We start from the raw sequence: 18,493 nt of genomic DNA on the forward strand, positions 1-18,493 counted from the left end.
GGCACTACTCAATATCAAAATCTGATGAATTGCTAAAGCATCCAAATAGAATAAAATTGAGATTTGACAATTAAAACTGAATTACTAAGCAAAATGCTAGAAATTAAAATGAAAAACTACGTATTCAATTGAATTGAATCAATTTGATACCGAATTTTTTTTCCTAAATTAGTGAACCAAAAATCTACTTCCCTAATATTTCATATTCCTTTTACTTGAATCTAATGAAACAAACTAATTGAATGTCAATTAAGAAACTGAAATCGATGATTACCTGGTGTCAATATCGGTGTATTTTCAGCCTTCCGCCTTCGCCCTTGCCCTTTCTACAACTGAAATCAATTAGAAATTGAATCTAATTGTCGATTTCAGCCTTCTGCAATGAACTCGCACTCGCACGTTGCACTATAGCAGCCAAAGATGTGAAAATCTACCGATTGTCAATCAGTTTATGATTATACGAGAGAGCAAAAACTAGAGAGATGCGTAAGACTGTGAGCAACAAAGTAAGAATTGAGATTTGAGAATTGCGAAACCGTAAACGAGATGTATTATATCTATAGATTCGATACGATTATCCGTTACAGATTAAAGATTGTGAGAGAAAAAATTGACGATTCATTATCAAGGCGTGACTTCGTGAGGCGTCAGTTCAATTATGTCACACTCTGTGACAACCCGAAGTTTGTTTCATCGCCGTAACTCGTTTCCGTCCATAAAACTCGTCTTTAGCAAATTGTTCCGATTACCTTTTTGGATTAAGTCATTTAATTTAAGACTTTTATTATGACCTCGTAAGTATCCAAACCCGTTAGAAACACATGAAAACGCCCCAAATTATTATTTGGAAAATTTTTAGTTTCGACCACGTCGGGTTACAACGATTAAATCGGGTACGACCAAAAGCCCCGTCTAACGTCAGTATCGGGTAGATTTCCACCGAGCCTCAAACTCAAACCGTATTTAAGGTTGAAGGGACCTCATTTGAAGCCTTTTCCACTCTTTCTACTCTCTCTCATCAATCCAAACCTTTGATCCAAAATCATCCAATTCAAGCTCCAAATCGGTAAGGAATCAATCCTAGCTCATAGTATAACATCTTTAGCTTTTAAATTCGTGTTTGAATCATGAAATAGGATCAAAAACATGTGTTTATGGCCATGGAACACTCCAAAACCATAAACACACATAGATGGGGTTTTGGAGCCCCAAAACCCTTCCAAACCACCTTTAGAGCTTAGATATGACTTAGGGGCTTACAAGACTGGACTTAGAACACCAAAACCTTAACATTGAGGGGTAAACTTGAGTTTACGGCCCAAGAACATGCTTGGACCTTAAACACCCTTTCTTAGGCCGTAAACACCTTTTAAGGTGTTAAGATGCCCCTTAAACACCTCATAAGCCTTGGAATAAAGTCTATAACCAACCACTATTGTGTTAGGGGCCTTAATCATCAAGAAAACCATCTCCTTAGGAGTTCACGACCGTAAACCCCCCAAGGAATGGTTCCTGGGACGTAAACTCCTATAAGGTGGTCAAATGGTGCCCTAACTTCCTTCCATGGCTTGTGTATTGAGTTAGAATCACATGTGATTAACCTAGGACCACCAAAACACATAAGGAATGGATACTTGAGAGTTTACGGCCGTAAACTCCTAGTTTACTGCCGTAAACTCCTTAAATGGTCCATATGTTGATCAAGACCCCTTCCAATGCCTTAGAATAAGCCTAACATCATCCCACTAGTGTTGTAAGACCATTTAACACCCAAGAACACCTCACCCATGAGTTTACGGCCGTAAACTCATGGGGATATGGTCTTAGGGCCGTAATATCCATTAGGAGTTTACTCTTGAAGAGCAAACTCCATGTCTAGGCCATACACCCCCTTAGATGCTACCCGGACCATTCCTAACACTTGAATTGAAGTGTTTTCGCGCCTCGGAGTGTTTATTCTTTATTAATTAGTAGTTCAAGTCCTAATTAGATACAAATTGTGTATCTTTTCATATTACATAGGAACCTCGCGCGTTTTCAAGCCCTGAACTGACACTTAGCATCCTAAGCTGACACATTTCTCGTCTAGTGAGTTCATACCCCTACCCTTTTTTAGTGTTTTCAATGTTTTCAGGGGGGAATACAAGAAAAAGTACAAGAATATCTTGTACTTAAACTTATTATTTGATTTGAAATGTTTCATTTTCCATACGCTTTTAACAATAGAAACCGTATTAACAAACCATTTGACTTGCATAGTTAGTTTTCAAACCGATTTCAAATCTTATTATATAGTGTTATATTTTATATTTCACAAATGATTTTCCACTTCATTATTGTTAAAGGCATTAGCTTAGTACTTTGTTATGTCCTTGATAAAACTCCCCCTAGATACGAGAGTGAAGGACAAATATCGTTAATCTTAGAACTTTTGACAGGTCCTTGATAATACCCCCTAGATACGAGAGTGAAGGACAAATAAAACAGAATTTTCTGTATTGTTAATTTAAATTTTAAAATTCATTAATCTTAAGATTGGAGACACGTCCTTTGTAGCACTTCCCCTAGATACGAGAGTGGAGGACTATCCCTGTAACCAGAATCTCCTGGAGGGAGAGCGTGACTTGAGTGTATAGATCTATACGGGATTGACTACCCCGCACCTGGCTACTAGCTACAGCCAAACCGAAAGGTTCAAGGGTGACAAAATTCATAAATAGATATTGGCCCAGTTTCGAGCCTTATCTAGTCTGTAGTATGGTTATGGAACTCACAATCAAGATTATGAAAACTTTTCTACTTACTTATTAGTTTTATATACGTGTTAAAATTAATGTACTTTTTCAAGGATAACAGACTTTCAGGAAACTTCACACAAACACATTAAGTATCGTAGATACTTGTACATTACATTCAAGATTCGATAACCAACCACGACTTTTAGGAAAATAAGGGTTTTTCCTGGGATAACATAACTGCTCTTAACCAAACTGTGTAACAAATGGATAACTAAACTTTCCTTATAAGAAAATATGGGATTTTCTTGGATAACGACTTTTTCATAAAAACTAGAGGAAACTTGTTCTTTTACGAAAATAAACCGCTTATGAACTCACCAGCTTTATGCTGATTTTCAAACTGCTTGTATTCTCAGGTCCACATTAGACAGGTACCCTGCGATCTTTTGGAGAAGACGGAGCCTATAGAAGACTCGTCTTAGCTTTTGTTCATATGATATATACGTATTGAACTTGTATTACTGTATTTTCAAACAAATGTAAATACTTCTATGTAATGTAATGGTTGCGTTTACTATGCTTACTATGTACATCGGTTGTGATACTTAACATGAAGTCACCTCCGCCCCGGAACGTTTCTGCCTTCGGTTTCGGGGTGTGGCACACCCCAAAACCAAGAACGGCGGAAACGTTTTGGGGCGGAGGACGTCATGTAAAGTATCACAACAGTGCAAAGTAATAAACAAGCAACAACATCATCCATTGCATTAATAGTCAAATTTTAATACATGTGTGTTATTTTATAGAATAAGACATGAAATAAGTAATCAAAATAAAAGACGAGTCTTGACTGCTCCGTCTTCTCAAAACCTGGTCATCGTACCTGTCTACTAGTGACCTGAGAATACAAGTTATTTTGAAAGCGTAGATCAGCATTTAAGCTGGTGAATTCATAATTATTTTAGTGTCATTGATTGGTAAAACTGTAAAGGAAATACTTGTAAATGTTTGATGAAAAAGTTTGTATAAGTATGAAATCCCTAGAAAATCCCATATTTCCTACTAGTATAAAATGTAGTCTTCTACCAAGACCCGACTGCTTTGAAGGTTTGCTTCTCTATATGAATGAAGGTTTTTCCCATGTAAAACTATTATTATCAAAATATAGTTTTATATTACCCTTTATGTGAGAAGATCACAATTTAAATATAATGAGAAAATATATATGTGTACTATAATATTATTTGTATTAATCACTGAAGTAATAACTACCTTAAAACCAATGGTTCAATTAAGGCAAAATGTGATATGATTGTTACCATACTAATCTGACTATAACACAACGATGAAAGACGTCGGAAGAAATGACATTTGGCACCTGTAGACTTGCAAGTCCCACTATAGCGAACAACAAAGGTGTAGGATAGTCAATACAGTATAAATCTATAAGTACACTCACGCTCTCCCTCCAGGAGATTCTAGTTACAAAATGTGACATAACAAAATGGTCGATGTGTCATGAAGTAGTATCTCACATTATGTTATCTCTGAATCTTGTTATAGTATACTTGTTATAGTAATAGTATTCTATGTATAGTATTCTTTGTATAGTATCCTTTGTATAGTATTCTCTGTTATAGTATTCTCTGTCTAGTATCCTCTGTTATAGTATTCTCTGTTATAGTAAGTCCTCTAGTATAGTATATAGTGTGTAAGAGTGTCTCTTCATATTGTGTGTAATAGTGTCTCTTCATATAGTGTGTATTAGTGTCTCATCATATAGTGTGTAGTATATTTGTATAGACTCATGAATGAACTGACTCTTGTGTGATTCCTTGTACTAGGAATAATAATTAGTATCTCCTAAACTATACCTATTATAGTTACTAGTAATGTATGTATATGACTGAATGAAGGTATGCCTTTGCTACCCAACGGTACTAAACTGACTAATAGAACTTTTATGTCTACATATGTATACATAATATGTAACTAATATTTAGACGACATTCGGACAAATAACCGATACCCTAAGGCCACATCCAAACAAGGAAAAGGAATTAAAGCGAGTTAGCAGTCCTGAGTCCTTTAAACATTACTTACATAACTATACATATATAGGCATGCATTTGACAATATAAAAGTTTTAAAAGAGGTTTTGTAAAACATTTGAGGAATGATTTAACAGCAGTTTGTTTGATATAAACAGTTTAAAGTATAAGAAATACTTTGTTTGAAACACATTTGTAACAGAATTCGAAAGGAAAGGTTTAGTACATAAAACAAGTTTGATATGTAAAAACGTTTGAGAAAGTATTTCGAAGTAGTTTGCTTTGTAAAGCAACTAGAAGTGTAGTAAATCCACAGTTGGATAGTTATTAATCACATGTGATTGATATAATAACTATAATGACTCAACTTGTATTCTCCCCCCCCCCCCCCCCCCCGGTCATAAAAGCATTTAAAAACATTTAAAAGGTTGATTAAGGGGTATGAACTCACCTGTAGTGAGTGGATTGTATGGAAATGTTGGACAAGGTGCTAGGTGTCAAGTGAAGACTTGAACACACACAATGATCCTATTAACATATAAAGACATATGTATGCATCTAATTAGTGATTATCACACTAATTCAACAAGTAAACACACCCTAGAACAAGGAAAACACTTGGATTCAAGTGTTATAAGGTCATAGGGTTGCATCTAACGGTTGTAAGGCATTGCTATTGAGTTTACGGCCCAAGGACCACTCTCCATGGAGTTTACGGCCAAGAGTTTATGGCCCTAGTGGGTTTACGGCCGTAAACCCATGGCAAACTCCCCAAATTCGTGTGTTAAGGTCCTTAGCTCAAATGTGAAGGGTTCTAGTCCAAGTTCTAAGCATTGGGAAGGAAGTTAGGGCAACATTGCACCCTCTTATGGAGTTTACGGCCTTGGGAGATGCCTTGGTCGTAAACTACCTTCCATTCTAGATTTCTTGATGCTTTTAAGGTGTAAACAAGTCCATACTACTATACAACAAGCTAGGACAAGAGTACTTACAATCTAGAAGCTTGTTTGGGTGCTTAAGGTCCAAGAACACTAGTGTGTGTTCTTGGTGTTTTGAAGAACACTTGAAGATCTAACCAAAAGAAGAGATTTCATTGATGAAATCATGTGTATTCACTAGATAAGAAAGGATATCAAGTTGAAAATGGAAAGTTTAGTTACTAGATTGAAGATTGGAAGCTAAACTCTCAAGATCCTAGAGAGAGAATCCGTTTTCTTGGGCTTGGAATGGAAGAAATGAAGTAAAATGACTAAGTGTCATATATATGCCAAGGGGTTTACGACCACCTTGAGTTTACGACCGTAAACTCCAAGGTCTTGGCCGTAAACTCCTCTCTTGAGGGCTTAAGGCTTGTTTGACGGGTTACAAGTTCAACTGACACTCTCATTTATTTATTCCTTTGACGAAATAAAGCTCAGAATGCTCAAACGGACTCGAAACTATGCTAAAAGTTAGTAGGAGTAAGTTTGACTTTCAATGAAGTGCTTGACTGCACAGGATAAGAAATTTCGGGTTGTCACAAATTACCTACCAATTCATATGCTAATCTCGATTTCCCACATTCCCCGCTACCTTCTCGTTCCTATTTGATAATTGATATTCACTGAAATTGGAATGATGGAATCACGTTCAGCACTTAAGCGACATCAAGATTCAACAGCCCATTTTATCAATTTGTTTGTGTCATTGGGTTAATGTGAATATGTGATTTTGGACTAACCTTTTGGGCCCATAATTATATATATATATATATATATATATATATATATATATATATATATATATATATATATATATAGGGAAATGATCAAACGAGAACGCGAGAACAAGTATATTCATTTGTGATTCCATGTATTCATTTGTGGAGAAATGATAAATTTTTACGCATAATCAATATGAATATGTTTTTTCTATTCAATTGAAATTAAAGGCATAAAAATTTATCATTTCTCCACAAATGAATACATGGAATCGCAAATGAATATATTTTGTTCTCGCGTTCTCAACCTTTTTGGTGTTTTCATTTGATCCTACTCCTATATATATATATATATATATATATATATATATATATATATATATATATATATATATATATATATATATATATATATATATTCTAGAATTTTTGGGCCCCCTCGAGTCGTAGGCCCTGTGCGGTCGCTCAGGTTGCCCACCGTAAGGACCGCCCTGGTATCAATTCATATGGGTTTGTATCAATACTCCAGCCCTAAAAAATGGCCTTGCCCTCAAGGACGAGATCGTATTGTGTTTTGAAGTTCCATGGTGGTTCGGTTTCAGATTGAAGAAGGATGAATTTAGGTGGGTTTCACTGGTTGGTGACCCGGTTGGTATTTTGTTGGACGATTGTAGCAAAGACCTTCAGACTGTCGTTTCTACATCTCGGTGGGGCTTAAACGTTTGTTTGGAAGTGTTGGGGGAGGTGGTGGAGGGGTGGACAATAATGGTGGTTTTGTTGGGGGAGGCTCAAGAGAATCATCGCAAGACGGAAGTTGAGCACGAAGTTTATCTTCAATTAGCTTCGCGAGAATGTAAGTTTGGTGGAGAGTTTGGGCACCGTGAAGGGCAAGTTCGAATTGAAAATTAGGGCGAAGTCCAAAGAAGAAACAATCATGTAATGCTTGTGGAGATAAACCAATGACACAACTACTGATCTTCTCAAATAGGCGACAATTGTGGAGACTTGGTGGAGCTTGAAAAGTGTATCTTGGTGGTTGTCGTAGGTAGAAGGGCCAAAGCGGGTTTCAAATGCACATGTAAATCCAGCCTATGTGCCAAGGAGGTTGTTATTGGACATATGTTTGTACCAATTAACACGGGTGTTAACGGGGCAGTTCGGTTCGGATAGTAATAAAATTATGAACCGCCATCACGGGGCGGGTACCTCATGTGCACTAACCGAAACCAAACCGAATTGGAAAAAAAACCGAACCGAACTGAACAATATAAATGTGGGTAACCACGGTTTGGTTCACGGGTACTCGCTAAATATAAAAAAAAAAAAAATACAATCAAAACTATAAACTCCATTCCAATGATTTCTTTTTGAAAATTAGTAAGTTCAAAAGTTATAAAACATAATGAAGCTCAAATAACATACCTTATAATTGATATAATAAATATAAAAATATAAATACAAGAAAACATAATGTAGCAGTGCAAAACTGGGATTGTCAATCATGATTTTTGTTTGGGATATGGCTAACGAAAATAAGTAATATTTTTTTGATATGGTTAGGATTAAATACGAATCTTAATTATTGTGTGATTGTATGACTTAATAAGAATCATTGGATTAGAAAATCTGATGGCTAAAATGGTTATGACATTATTGTAATATTTAATAAAATCTTTAATTAGTTTACACGTAAAACCATTAATGATGCATTCTTGAAACTTCCCTTATATTCAAATAAGGAAAAGGCTACTTATCCAGGGATACGTGATTATATTTTCTCAACTAAAATACCATAATCCAACATCATTCTACAACTATTTCTAAGAATCGTCAAGAATTATAATTGAAGATTTGACTAGAAATTGTCACTCCAAAGTTGGTGCACGGTTCCGACGACTAAAATCAAGAAATCATTGGTGTATAATAAAGAATGAAAATCCAGAGATCGAGTTCTATACGAGACAACTTTAAATCAAAGTTCAACAACATTGCAGATTCGTCGTAACACTGAATGATGATGATTTCTTGATTCTCCTCCAGGTTTATTTTTCTCTTATTCTTGAAGAAGGCAATTATGCCTCATGTAATCGACTAGCGTTTTCGTTATTTTCAATTTAATGTTAATTTTATTGAATAAACTTCAAGGATAGGATCTCATTCTTTCATAATCATGATTTTTAAAACCTGAAATGTGGAGAATTTGAACGGCTTTATTCGTTAAGAATAAAGTCGTCAAAAGCAATTAAATTTGGCATATTTTTTAAGAATGTATTTGATTCTATAAGAATTAGGTGGATATATTCTTTAAAACACATACTATGTAAAATCTCATTCTTTAATAGTATTGCTTAATTTTTTGGTAAGTTTGTACTATATCGAAGTTGTATGTTTGTTGGTGATGTGTTGTTGTGGATTTTCTTTTCCTATGCGTTTGCTTAACACATCGGACAAATTTAAAAAAAAAAAAAAAAAAAAAAAAAAAAAAAAAAAAAAACCAATTAAGCCTAGCAAAATTCTTTAAGAATAAGGTTGTTGTGATTCATGTTTAAGATTAAAGTGTATATATTCTTTAATAATTAGGCATGTAAATGGTTAATCACATACCATATGAAATCCCATTCTTTCACATTTATTTTTTAAATTTTGAATAATTTTGTATTAAGTTGTAAAACAAATGAAGCGATATTTAGTCGTAGATGCATTGTTGGAGTTTTCTCTGTAAAGAATAAAGATATATCATGTGAAATTCTTTAAGAATAATTTTTTTTTTAATATTAACATGTACATAGTATTTAAGAATTATACAGATAGATTCTTTAAGCATATATCAACTGGATTTTTTTTTTTCGTATGTTAGTTATTATATTGAATAATTTAGATTTGAAATGGTATGTAGTCTATGTTTATAAAAACTGAACCATGTGAAAGCTCATTCTTTGTTTCTTTTTTGACATCACCATCTAATTTTGAGTGGATTGTTAGAGAATGGATAAAGATTAGTAAGAGAAATAGATTTTGATTCATAGAATTATTATTTAAGTTGCATTTTATAATGGAATTAATAATATAAAGTTGGGTTAGAGAATATGAATTTGAAAAATGATTTACATGTTTATTGTTGTAGCTAGCTGCAACACAATACAAGCAGAACTAGGAATTGTGGATGTAGAAGTTGTATAAGAACTATCAATGTTATATAAAGTTGAACAAGAAGAAAAATAATAAATAATCAAAGTATTCCCTTCTTTGATGGTTCTATGATTTCTTGAGTCTCCACACATATTGATAGCAAAATATAATTAACTTAATTTGTAGGATCTCTTAACGTATTTGATACCCAAATAGATTATAAATTTTTGAAGAGCAGATCTTATTTTATTAATTCATTTCCATATATATAAGCTTTTAATTTGGTTAATATTCAACAATTAAAAATTGATTTTGATTACTTTCTTATATATCGATTTTTTAAATTTAGATAGTACGTTATTTAATTATAAACTTCCAAATTTGCCCTTATTAAATGATTAGTCTACAATTAGCCATACATTCACATCTTTTTGACGAACATCAATTAGGCTATATATATTATAGTTGAAAATGAAAATTATGTAAGAGGAAAATAAATGTGAAATTTATAAAAATCTTTGAATGAAATCAAGTTAGAAGTTGAATTATAAGAACATTAGACAATTACAATGTATATATATGATACAAAACGACGTAGTATGGTGAGTTTGGGTACCTAAGCTTGTATACCTTTAAGGGTATATTCACTTTTCCCATATATATATATATATATATATATATATATATATATATATATATATATATATATATATATATATATATATATATATATAAAAGTTGTATAAGAACTATCAATGTTATAAAAAGTTGAACAAGAAGAAAAATAATAAATAATCAAATTATTCCCTTCTTTGATGGTTCTATGATTTCTTGAGTCTCCACATATATTGATAGCAAAATATAATTAGCTTAATTTGTAGGATCTCTTGACGTATTTATACCCAAATAGATTATAAAATTTTGAAGAACAGATCTTATTTAATTAATTCATTTCCATATATATAAGCTTTTAATTTGGTTAATATTCAACAATTAAAAATTGATTTTGATTATTTCCTTATATATTGATTTTTTAAATTTAGATAGTACGTTATTTAATTATAAACTTTCAAATTTGCCCTTATTAAATGATTGGTCCGGATTTAGTCATACATTCACACAATGTATGATGTTTTATATGAACCTAACTTTCTCTCTCTCTCTCTCTCTCTCTCTCTCTCTCTCTCTCTTCATATATATATATATATATATATATATATATATATATATATATATATATATATATATATCGATTCGGTTCGGTTATCTGCGGATACCTAAGTATCCAAACCAAAACCGACCCATTGATATCCGGTTTTTTCGGTTTCGGTTTTTTTTTTCAGTTTCTGTTTTTTTCGGTTTCGGGTCAGCCGGTGCGGCTCGGTTTTTCGGTTTTACGTTTTTGCACACCCCTACCAATTAAGGGCATCACTTGTGAAGTAAAACACGAAAAGGGCAAGTCATTGGTTTGGTGGGATAGCATAATAGGTAAAGTAATTTTCTGCTTGCAACACCTAATCAAGCGGCTTTGACCCGTCAAAGTTGGGGAGGTAGATTTTTGGTGGGCGTGGGTGAGTATGTGGTGGTGGTGGTAGCAGTGGTGGCGGCGATGGCGGTGGCAGTGGCGAGGAGTTTGACAATGGTGTTCTTGGTGCCAGATTGTGCAACGAGATGAGTGGTGATGGTGTCTAGGTGGTGGTTGGTGGGTGTGGCGAGGACGATTAAAACCTACAATTGATCGTTGAGGGTGGGAGTGGTGTTATAAGAGGTGGAGCCAGTTTTAGAGGCATCCAGACATGAATGCACCAACTGATAGAGCCAAATTAATGGATGGCGAGACCCCCCCCCCCCCCTGTAGAAACTAAATACCAAAGATAGATAAACTAAACGAGACTAATACTTGAGAGACAATTTTATATTCTTTTTATCCGATGCAACTTACAAGGTATTTAAAGGAAATACTGCAACTAACTTAGACTAGGAATTTGGAAACGTGCAAGAAGGAAATGGCTAACATAATGTTCTTAAGAAAAAGGCAAACGTGGCAAATGCACGCATAATGGAAAAGAAAATATGAAAATACAAGTCCTAAGGGTGCGTTTGGTTGTGGAAAACTATTTTCATTTTCTAAGAAAATGTTTTCAGAAAATAGAGTTGAGTTTTCACTTTCAATTTTCAATGAAAATTTTAGAAAACGCGTTTGGTTGAAATCGGGGGTGTTTTCATTTTCCATCTTAGAAATTTGGAAACTTTTCTAATTTACATACAATTTGGAAAATTTTGGAAAACCGAAAATTTTTATTTTCTCGGAAAATTTTGGAAAACCGAACGAACCAAACACGTTTTCAAAATTTTCGTTTTTCTTGGAAAATTTTCCACAACCAAACGCACCCTAAATCTCGACCTATATTTTTAACGGTGTGTTTTTTAGTGGTTATTTCCAACAAGAGTCAATCCATCTGGGAATCAACTGCTAATAGTAGATCTATGTTCGATAGATTTTTTTGAAAAGGGAATGAATCTAAAATACTAATGATCTTTTATGTTTTTGAACAAAGATGAGGACAATCTAATCCTAATTCATATCACAATATCGACTTTGTTGAGGCGAGGGTAAGGTAGGGAAGATTGGATTTGTGTTATTAACTATCTTCGACTTTGTTTTTTGTGATTCGGTGGTTATGTTGCTCCAGAATATTTCGTCACAGATAAAAAAAAAAAAAAAAAAAAAAGTTATGGTTTTAATTTTAAATTCAAATCGGCTACTTTTAAACTTCAAATTCATATGGATTTGGTTGCATATTGAAAAATTACTTACATTTAACCATAATTTTTGCTCCAAATTTGGGTATTGGTAGCAAGATTATTGCTAGGGTTTAATGAAATACATTGAATTAAGAGTTGAAAGTTTTTAGTTTGACCGAAAAGTCCAACTTAAAGATGTGCACATTGGATGAATTTTATGGTTAAATCGGCTTCCTGGAGTTTCTTTATAATGGATTTCATCAAGGTTATTCTCTTTCATGTGTTACCTTTTAAGTTTTTTTTTTTTTTAAAAAAAAATATTGGTTTAAATAAACTTATTTGATGGAAATAATAACTTGAACCCTTTTTTTTGAGGTTGTTAACAGTTTTGTGTGTGGTAGATTCAAACCTTTTTTTATATGTTTACAAGGTGTGTGTGTGGTAGATTCAAATGAACGCTTTCCTTTTTTGGTAATTTACTATTGATCAGCCAACTTATTATCCTCGTCTGCACTTCTTTTTCTTGATGATTTGGAACATATTGATCTTTGATGCATAATAATGAAACATTGTTTATTTTTATGGATAGTTATGTTAAGGCCATGTGAGTTTCTAAAGTTTTACATATGTTTAAGAAATTGGTAAAATTTGGAATGGAATATGATTTGGAGTTTTTGAAAGTTATGTTGTAATGCCTTTGTATCGGTCATTCGGTCTTATATTGTATACCTTTGAAAAACATGGAATATAATTTGGAGTCTTTGCAAGTTCTTTGTTGTATGTTTGGAGATTTTAAGTCATACAAAATAACATCTAAGTAAATTGAATTAGATATAACGATTAAACAAAGGCTCAAAAATGCCACCCTTTAGCTCTCCAATATTTTTGTGCATTTTCATCATGGCGACCTTTTTTGATCTTTAGAGATAGTTTATAAGCCATTTCTACTTTGTTTGAAGCAAGTAGTTTGTTACTCAACTTAGCACATATAAGCCTACTTGGACAAAAACCTTTCTTCAAACACTCCTCCATAACTATGGTAGCATTTTCAAGTTGACCATTGTTGCAAAGCCCATTGATAATGTACTCATAAACTTCTACATCAGAAAAATAACCACTTTGCTCCATCTCATCCCATACATTTAAAAGCATGCCACATTTACCAAATCTTGAAAGTCTCATAAGGAGAATCTTGTAAGCACTTAATGATACCACACATCCTACATCTCTTGCTTTCTTATAAATCATCATAGCAGCATGCGGTGGGCCATAACTACAAAGAAACTCGATAAACAAGGTTATTGTCCCGGTGGTCGGGATGATCCCTCGTCCTATCATTTCATCAAACATTTCAATAGCATCGGCCACCCTTCGAGCTTTAAGAAAAGCAGAGATTATTGAGATATAAGTTTCCATATTTGGTTCACAATTATTACTCAACATAAGATTGTAGTATTTCAAAGATTCATCAATATCTCCAATCGATATGAAGTTGAAGATCATTGCGTTGAAAAGATTGACATTCAACACACATGTTCTCTTCTCTTTCAATTTCACAAAGATGTCAATGACATCATTGATTCGACCGGCTCTCCCTAAGCCTTCGAGAAGGTAGCTAAAAGTCAAGCTATCAGGATCAAATCCATCTTCCACCATTTCCTTCAAAACCCTTTCAATTTCATTGATCTTTCCAAATTTGGACAACCCACATAGTAGTATATTATACGTCTCACAATCAAGCCGCACCTTTTCTTTCATTTTATACAGCAAAGAACTTGCAGTGGCTACATGAGACCGATTACAAAGGCATCTTAGCATGACTTTCAAAGACTCCGAATCATATTCCATCCCAAATTCTTCCAATTTCTTAAACATATGTAAAGCTTTTGAAACTTGTTTGGCCTTAACATAACTATCCATAAAAATAAACAATGTTTCATGGTTAGGGTTCACACCTTTCTCCCTCATTTCACCTAACAAATTGATCATATAATTAAAGAACTTCCTTCTTCCTAACCCTTTCAGAACTATATTATAACTATCAACATCCTCAAATACTTTCCCCTTTTCAATAGCCCACTTGAAAAACGTAACCATAGATCCCCCATCTAAACTCCCTCTATTCACTACTTTAGCAACTAAATCAAAAGTCACTTCAATATCAACAGAAGCTGCTGATAAAGCTCGTTTAATTTCAGTTTTCCCATTCAACTTCTGAATGAAAATCCCTCTCAACTTATCTTCAGGTGATAGCAGCATCTCTAGATTTTTGTTGAGTTGAGTTAGTTCTGACCTAGGTTTTCCAGTTGGATGTATATTGCAATGGCGAATGGGTAAAAGAACAGACAATTTATCCAAGACATGGAGTTCGTGGATGTTGATATTGTTTTCCGTAGGTTTCTTGTCATCTGAGTTCAATAGATAAATTGGTTGTGTCGAAAATGGTATCAATGAAATTGAAGGGTGAAGACTTTGAGAAGTGTACTTTATTATGTTGAATCTAGCAATCAACATGACTATAAGCGAGTAGGAGTTGACATGCACCTGGTTAAAAACGCTACAACGTGAATTTAGAGGGTGTTTGGAATTGATTATTTAACCAAATAAAACAAAAAGAATTAATTGCAGATTTCAGAGGGGAGATTCGTCTAGCATATGGCACATTTGAGACACAAATATCATTCACAACTAAAAATTAACGAGAAATCTTTGTTATTGCAAACATTTGACAGAAATTCGTTTGAGCAGATGGCAATAGACAGAGAAGATGATAATCAGAAAAGGAAATCTTTGGCATTGCAAGCCATTAAAATAACCAGAAAATCGAAATAACCAGTATAGACATGGAGATGTCAAGATTTATAGACATAAACAAAGAAGATGATAGCCAGATAAAAAAAGGAAATTCAGTACCTGATCGGAGAGCGGCGGCTGTGGAGATCGGAGAACCGAGTCGAGAAGTGATGACGTCGGAGATGGAGAGTTGGCGGCGGAGGATATCAGATAGTTGGCGGTGGTGGAGATTGGGGAGCTGGCGGCTGTGGCTAGAGAGAAGAAGATGGGAGATGGAGAAGAAATCGTGATGGAGAAAAGGCGTCTTTGTGAATCGTATTAGGAAAAGAGAAAAAGAAAAGGCAGCTTTGACCGTTTGAGGGTTTATATAATCCCACCCTCCGGATACTACACACAAAAAAAAAACACACAAATTAAAAATAATATTAATTATTATACTATATATTAAAATTATGCGGCCTTAGCTACAGTAAAGTTGGTGACTTTTTAACATGTTTGGTCCACATGTTTGCTGTATGTCACAATTGGTCCATTTGTTCATCGAAATTGCAATTTGACCCTTTCTGCTCAATGTCACCGCTTTAGTTTGAGAGCCCTCCTATACACGTGGTCGCGTTGGGATATCAATTGTCTACGTGTTTTCCATTCGACATTCTCTCTTCTCTACTCACCGATTCTCATCCATCGCTTCTTCGTTCTTCTTCTCAGTGAAACCTCACCGCCATCACCCTATAGGCGGCCATCGTTCACCACCACCAACAATCTGCTTTTTCACCATTGTTCATGGGGTTTACTTCGTCAACGATGCTCACCGCCCCCACAAGTTCCGGAGAGTGCAGCCTTGATTTTTCATCAGTTTTTTTTATCACCATCAACGACGAGCAAGAGGAGCAACAGCCGCCGTCACTGCAATTCCTATTCTATTGTCTGCGACTCATTGATCTTGCGTTTTCTAGTTTTTCTCATGCCCTAACTCTCGCTCTATAGGTCAATTATGGAAGATGCAATTCTGATTTTGAAGTTTTCGATTTTTTTGAATGATAGATCAAATTGGGGATTTTCTTTTCTTATCTGACCCTTGATTTATAGTTTCTCACATACTCTGGCGTATGAGAAGCAGCATCCAACCGCGGGCACCATCGCATCTTCTTCAACCAAAAATATATGTTCTTAAAAACTTAGGTACATATTCACCCTTCAATTAATTATAAATAAGTTTTCATCATCAGTGAATACTCTTCTATATGTTTAATGTTAGGTTAGTTTTGATTTTACCCAGCTCCAATCTCAGGGAACATTAGATGCATGTTGATTTTCTGCTCTAAATTGTTGGTGTAGTTTGACAATTGATGTGGTGTTGGGTTTATAACCCACGTCGGTTGTGTCTGGAGGTTTCTGGCTACAACCCATTGTTGATTATGATGCGATTTAGATCGACCTCCACCGCCACCACCACTCTCAGCATCGTCAGCCTAATGACGAAGGTATCAGCTCTAATGAAGAAGGTGTTGCCGGCTAATAAGTAAGGTATCTTTATCTCTCTTTCTTAAACAGATGTTCATTACTACTCTTTTTCTTTAGGTTTTTGAAAAATGTGTTCGAATGTGGATGACAATTAACAGGATCGGGAAAAAATCATTTTTCTTTGTGCATGTGTATCTTTCTATCTATGCCCACCACATGTTTGCTGGAATGCCCAGGTAAATGTTTTACCCAAAAAAAAATCCATATATGGAATAAATGGAATATACTGAGTTTTCCATTGAACTTCACAATAAAGCATCTATTTAATCGAATGTCTTTCTTTGTAGATAAGTTGTTTCCGGCCCCATGGTAGAAGCACATTGTTTTATTGAACTATGTTTCGTAATTGACTTAAAGAATGAAAAAAGGTACATATCTTGCTGAAATGCTTTATTAACGTTTATATATACTCATTACGAGCTTATGATCTTTATTTATAGCTATTGTAACAATTTCTTTGTCCTAATAATTAGGTCAAATTCCCAACATCAACCTAGACTTCAGACACCCTTTTTTCCCGGATCAAAAAGTACCCTCTGGATATTCATCTTCGACTAAAATATATTAGAAGTTTTTATATATTAACATAAGTATAATTATTTACATATACCAAATATTAATACCATGTGTGTATATTGCAGCCTGGAAACTTTCATCTTCCTTCCATAATAAAGTAGATATAATTAGCTTTTTTTTTTACTTTCCAGAGGAAGGTGAGTTGACTAACCTGCTATATATGAATCACTAATCACAATCTTTTCATTTGTTCTAAAATCACCACTTTCAATCAATTTGCAGCTATTGAATGGACAAAGATATACGAATTGCCTCATTATGGAAGGAAGTCAAAGCAGATAAAGAAACAATTAATTGTGCGACCTCCATATCCTAAAATATATCTCAAAAATGAAATGCTAACGGTCAATTCGATTACAGAAGTATGTGTTGTGATTGATGGTGAATGGAAAGTTAGGGATTTGGTAGATTGGTGTAAAGATGATTGTTATTGGTCAGCAAGGATCATCAAAATATTGAGTGGTGATGAGGTTTAGGTAATGAAATGTTATCATTTTTTTATTAGTTTATTACTTTCATCTTATAAATTATTATTTATTGTTATAAATTTGTAAATTATTGTGTGTGTAGATTGAGTTGCCAATACCTCCTGCTCGACAAGGGAGGATTTATGATGCATTTTGTAAGGATTTACGCACATCCTTAAACGGTCTCCATTAGAAGGCTAAACATTTCCTACCATGGTTCTTTTCTTTTTTCCTATACACTGATTTCTTTTTTTCTTGATTATTATTGTCATTTTAGATGTTTGTTTTGAATCGAAATCCATTTGTGTTACAAATCTATGAAATTGTATGTATATATGAATGATTTATATTCATTAAAAACTATTAATATTACAAAACATGATAACTAAGCCTTTGGATTTTTTTAACCGAATTAATTGTTGAGTGTCTTGGTGAAATAGTGGCTAACATAAGAGAAAGCGTGAGAATTTTTGTTCTGAAATCTTAGTTAATGTATGATGAACAGCTGGCAATTTTTTTTTTCAGTTTCGAACAGTTTTGTTCTACATATTACACCTAAAAATAAAAAAATTTATTAAAAAAGTAGCTTTCCATTTCCTGCATTTAGCTCATACTTGGGCTAAATACAACAATAATATCCTGTGCTCCATGCAAAGCATGGGTTTCCATCTAGTTATCATTAACTTTATATAATAAAATATGAGTTTTGTTTTTACTTTGCATTTAATATTCTATTAAATGTTTATTTACTTAGGTAATAATGAAGGGGCA

At 33.9% G+C, this 18,493-nt stretch overlaps 1 protein-coding gene and 1 long non-coding RNA gene across 15 annotated transcripts; one reads left to right on the plus strand and one right to left on the minus strand.

Moving 5' to 3' along the window:
• Positions 1-13,058: 13,058 nt before the first annotated feature.
• LOC111883396 (putative pentatricopeptide repeat-containing protein At5g43820) lies at positions 13,059-15,416 on the minus strand. Of its 4 annotated transcripts, none has more exons than XM_023879725.3 (3): positions 15,276-15,355; positions 14,848-14,906; positions 13,059-14,770 (listed from the first exon to the last, which is right to left on the minus strand). In XM_023879725.3, the coding sequence occupies exon 3, from the start codon at positions 14,619-14,621 to the stop codon at positions 13,215-13,217; it is 1,407 nt and encodes a 468-aa protein (XP_023735493.1). In that variant the 5' UTR covers positions 14,622-14,770; positions 14,848-14,906; positions 15,276-15,355; the 3' UTR covers positions 13,059-13,214. The 4 variants fall into 4 exon arrangements, with proteins under 4 accessions (XP_023735493.1, XP_042755159.1, XP_023735491.1 ...); XM_042899225.2 differs by having other exon boundaries at positions 14,848-14,919; positions 15,276-15,322; XM_023879723.3 differs by having other exon boundaries at positions 13,059-14,919; positions 15,276-15,416.
• A 351-nt stretch (positions 15,417-15,767) lies between these two features.
• On the plus strand, positions 15,768-18,129 carry LOC111883469 (uncharacterized). 11 transcript variants are annotated; one of them, XR_002847454.3, is made up of 9 exons: positions 15,768-16,337; positions 16,494-16,682; positions 16,778-16,855; positions 16,967-17,047; positions 17,153-17,208; positions 17,321-17,392; positions 17,478-17,551; positions 17,616-17,731; positions 17,826-18,129. It is a non-coding gene; the product is annotated as an uncharacterized LOC111883469 (long non-coding RNA). The 11 variants fall into 11 exon arrangements; XR_006188219.2 differs by having other exon boundaries at positions 15,768-16,142; positions 16,245-16,337; positions 17,478-17,731; XR_002847448.3 differs by having other exon boundaries at positions 16,414-16,682; positions 17,478-17,731.
• Positions 18,130-18,493: the final 364 nt, after the last annotated feature.

The sequence above is a fragment of the Lactuca sativa genome, chromosome 2 (genome assembly GCF_002870075.4).
Source record: "Lactuca sativa cultivar Salinas chromosome 2, Lsat_Salinas_v11, whole genome shotgun sequence".
NCBI lineage: Eukaryota > Viridiplantae > Streptophyta > Magnoliopsida > Asterales > Asteraceae > Lactuca > Lactuca sativa.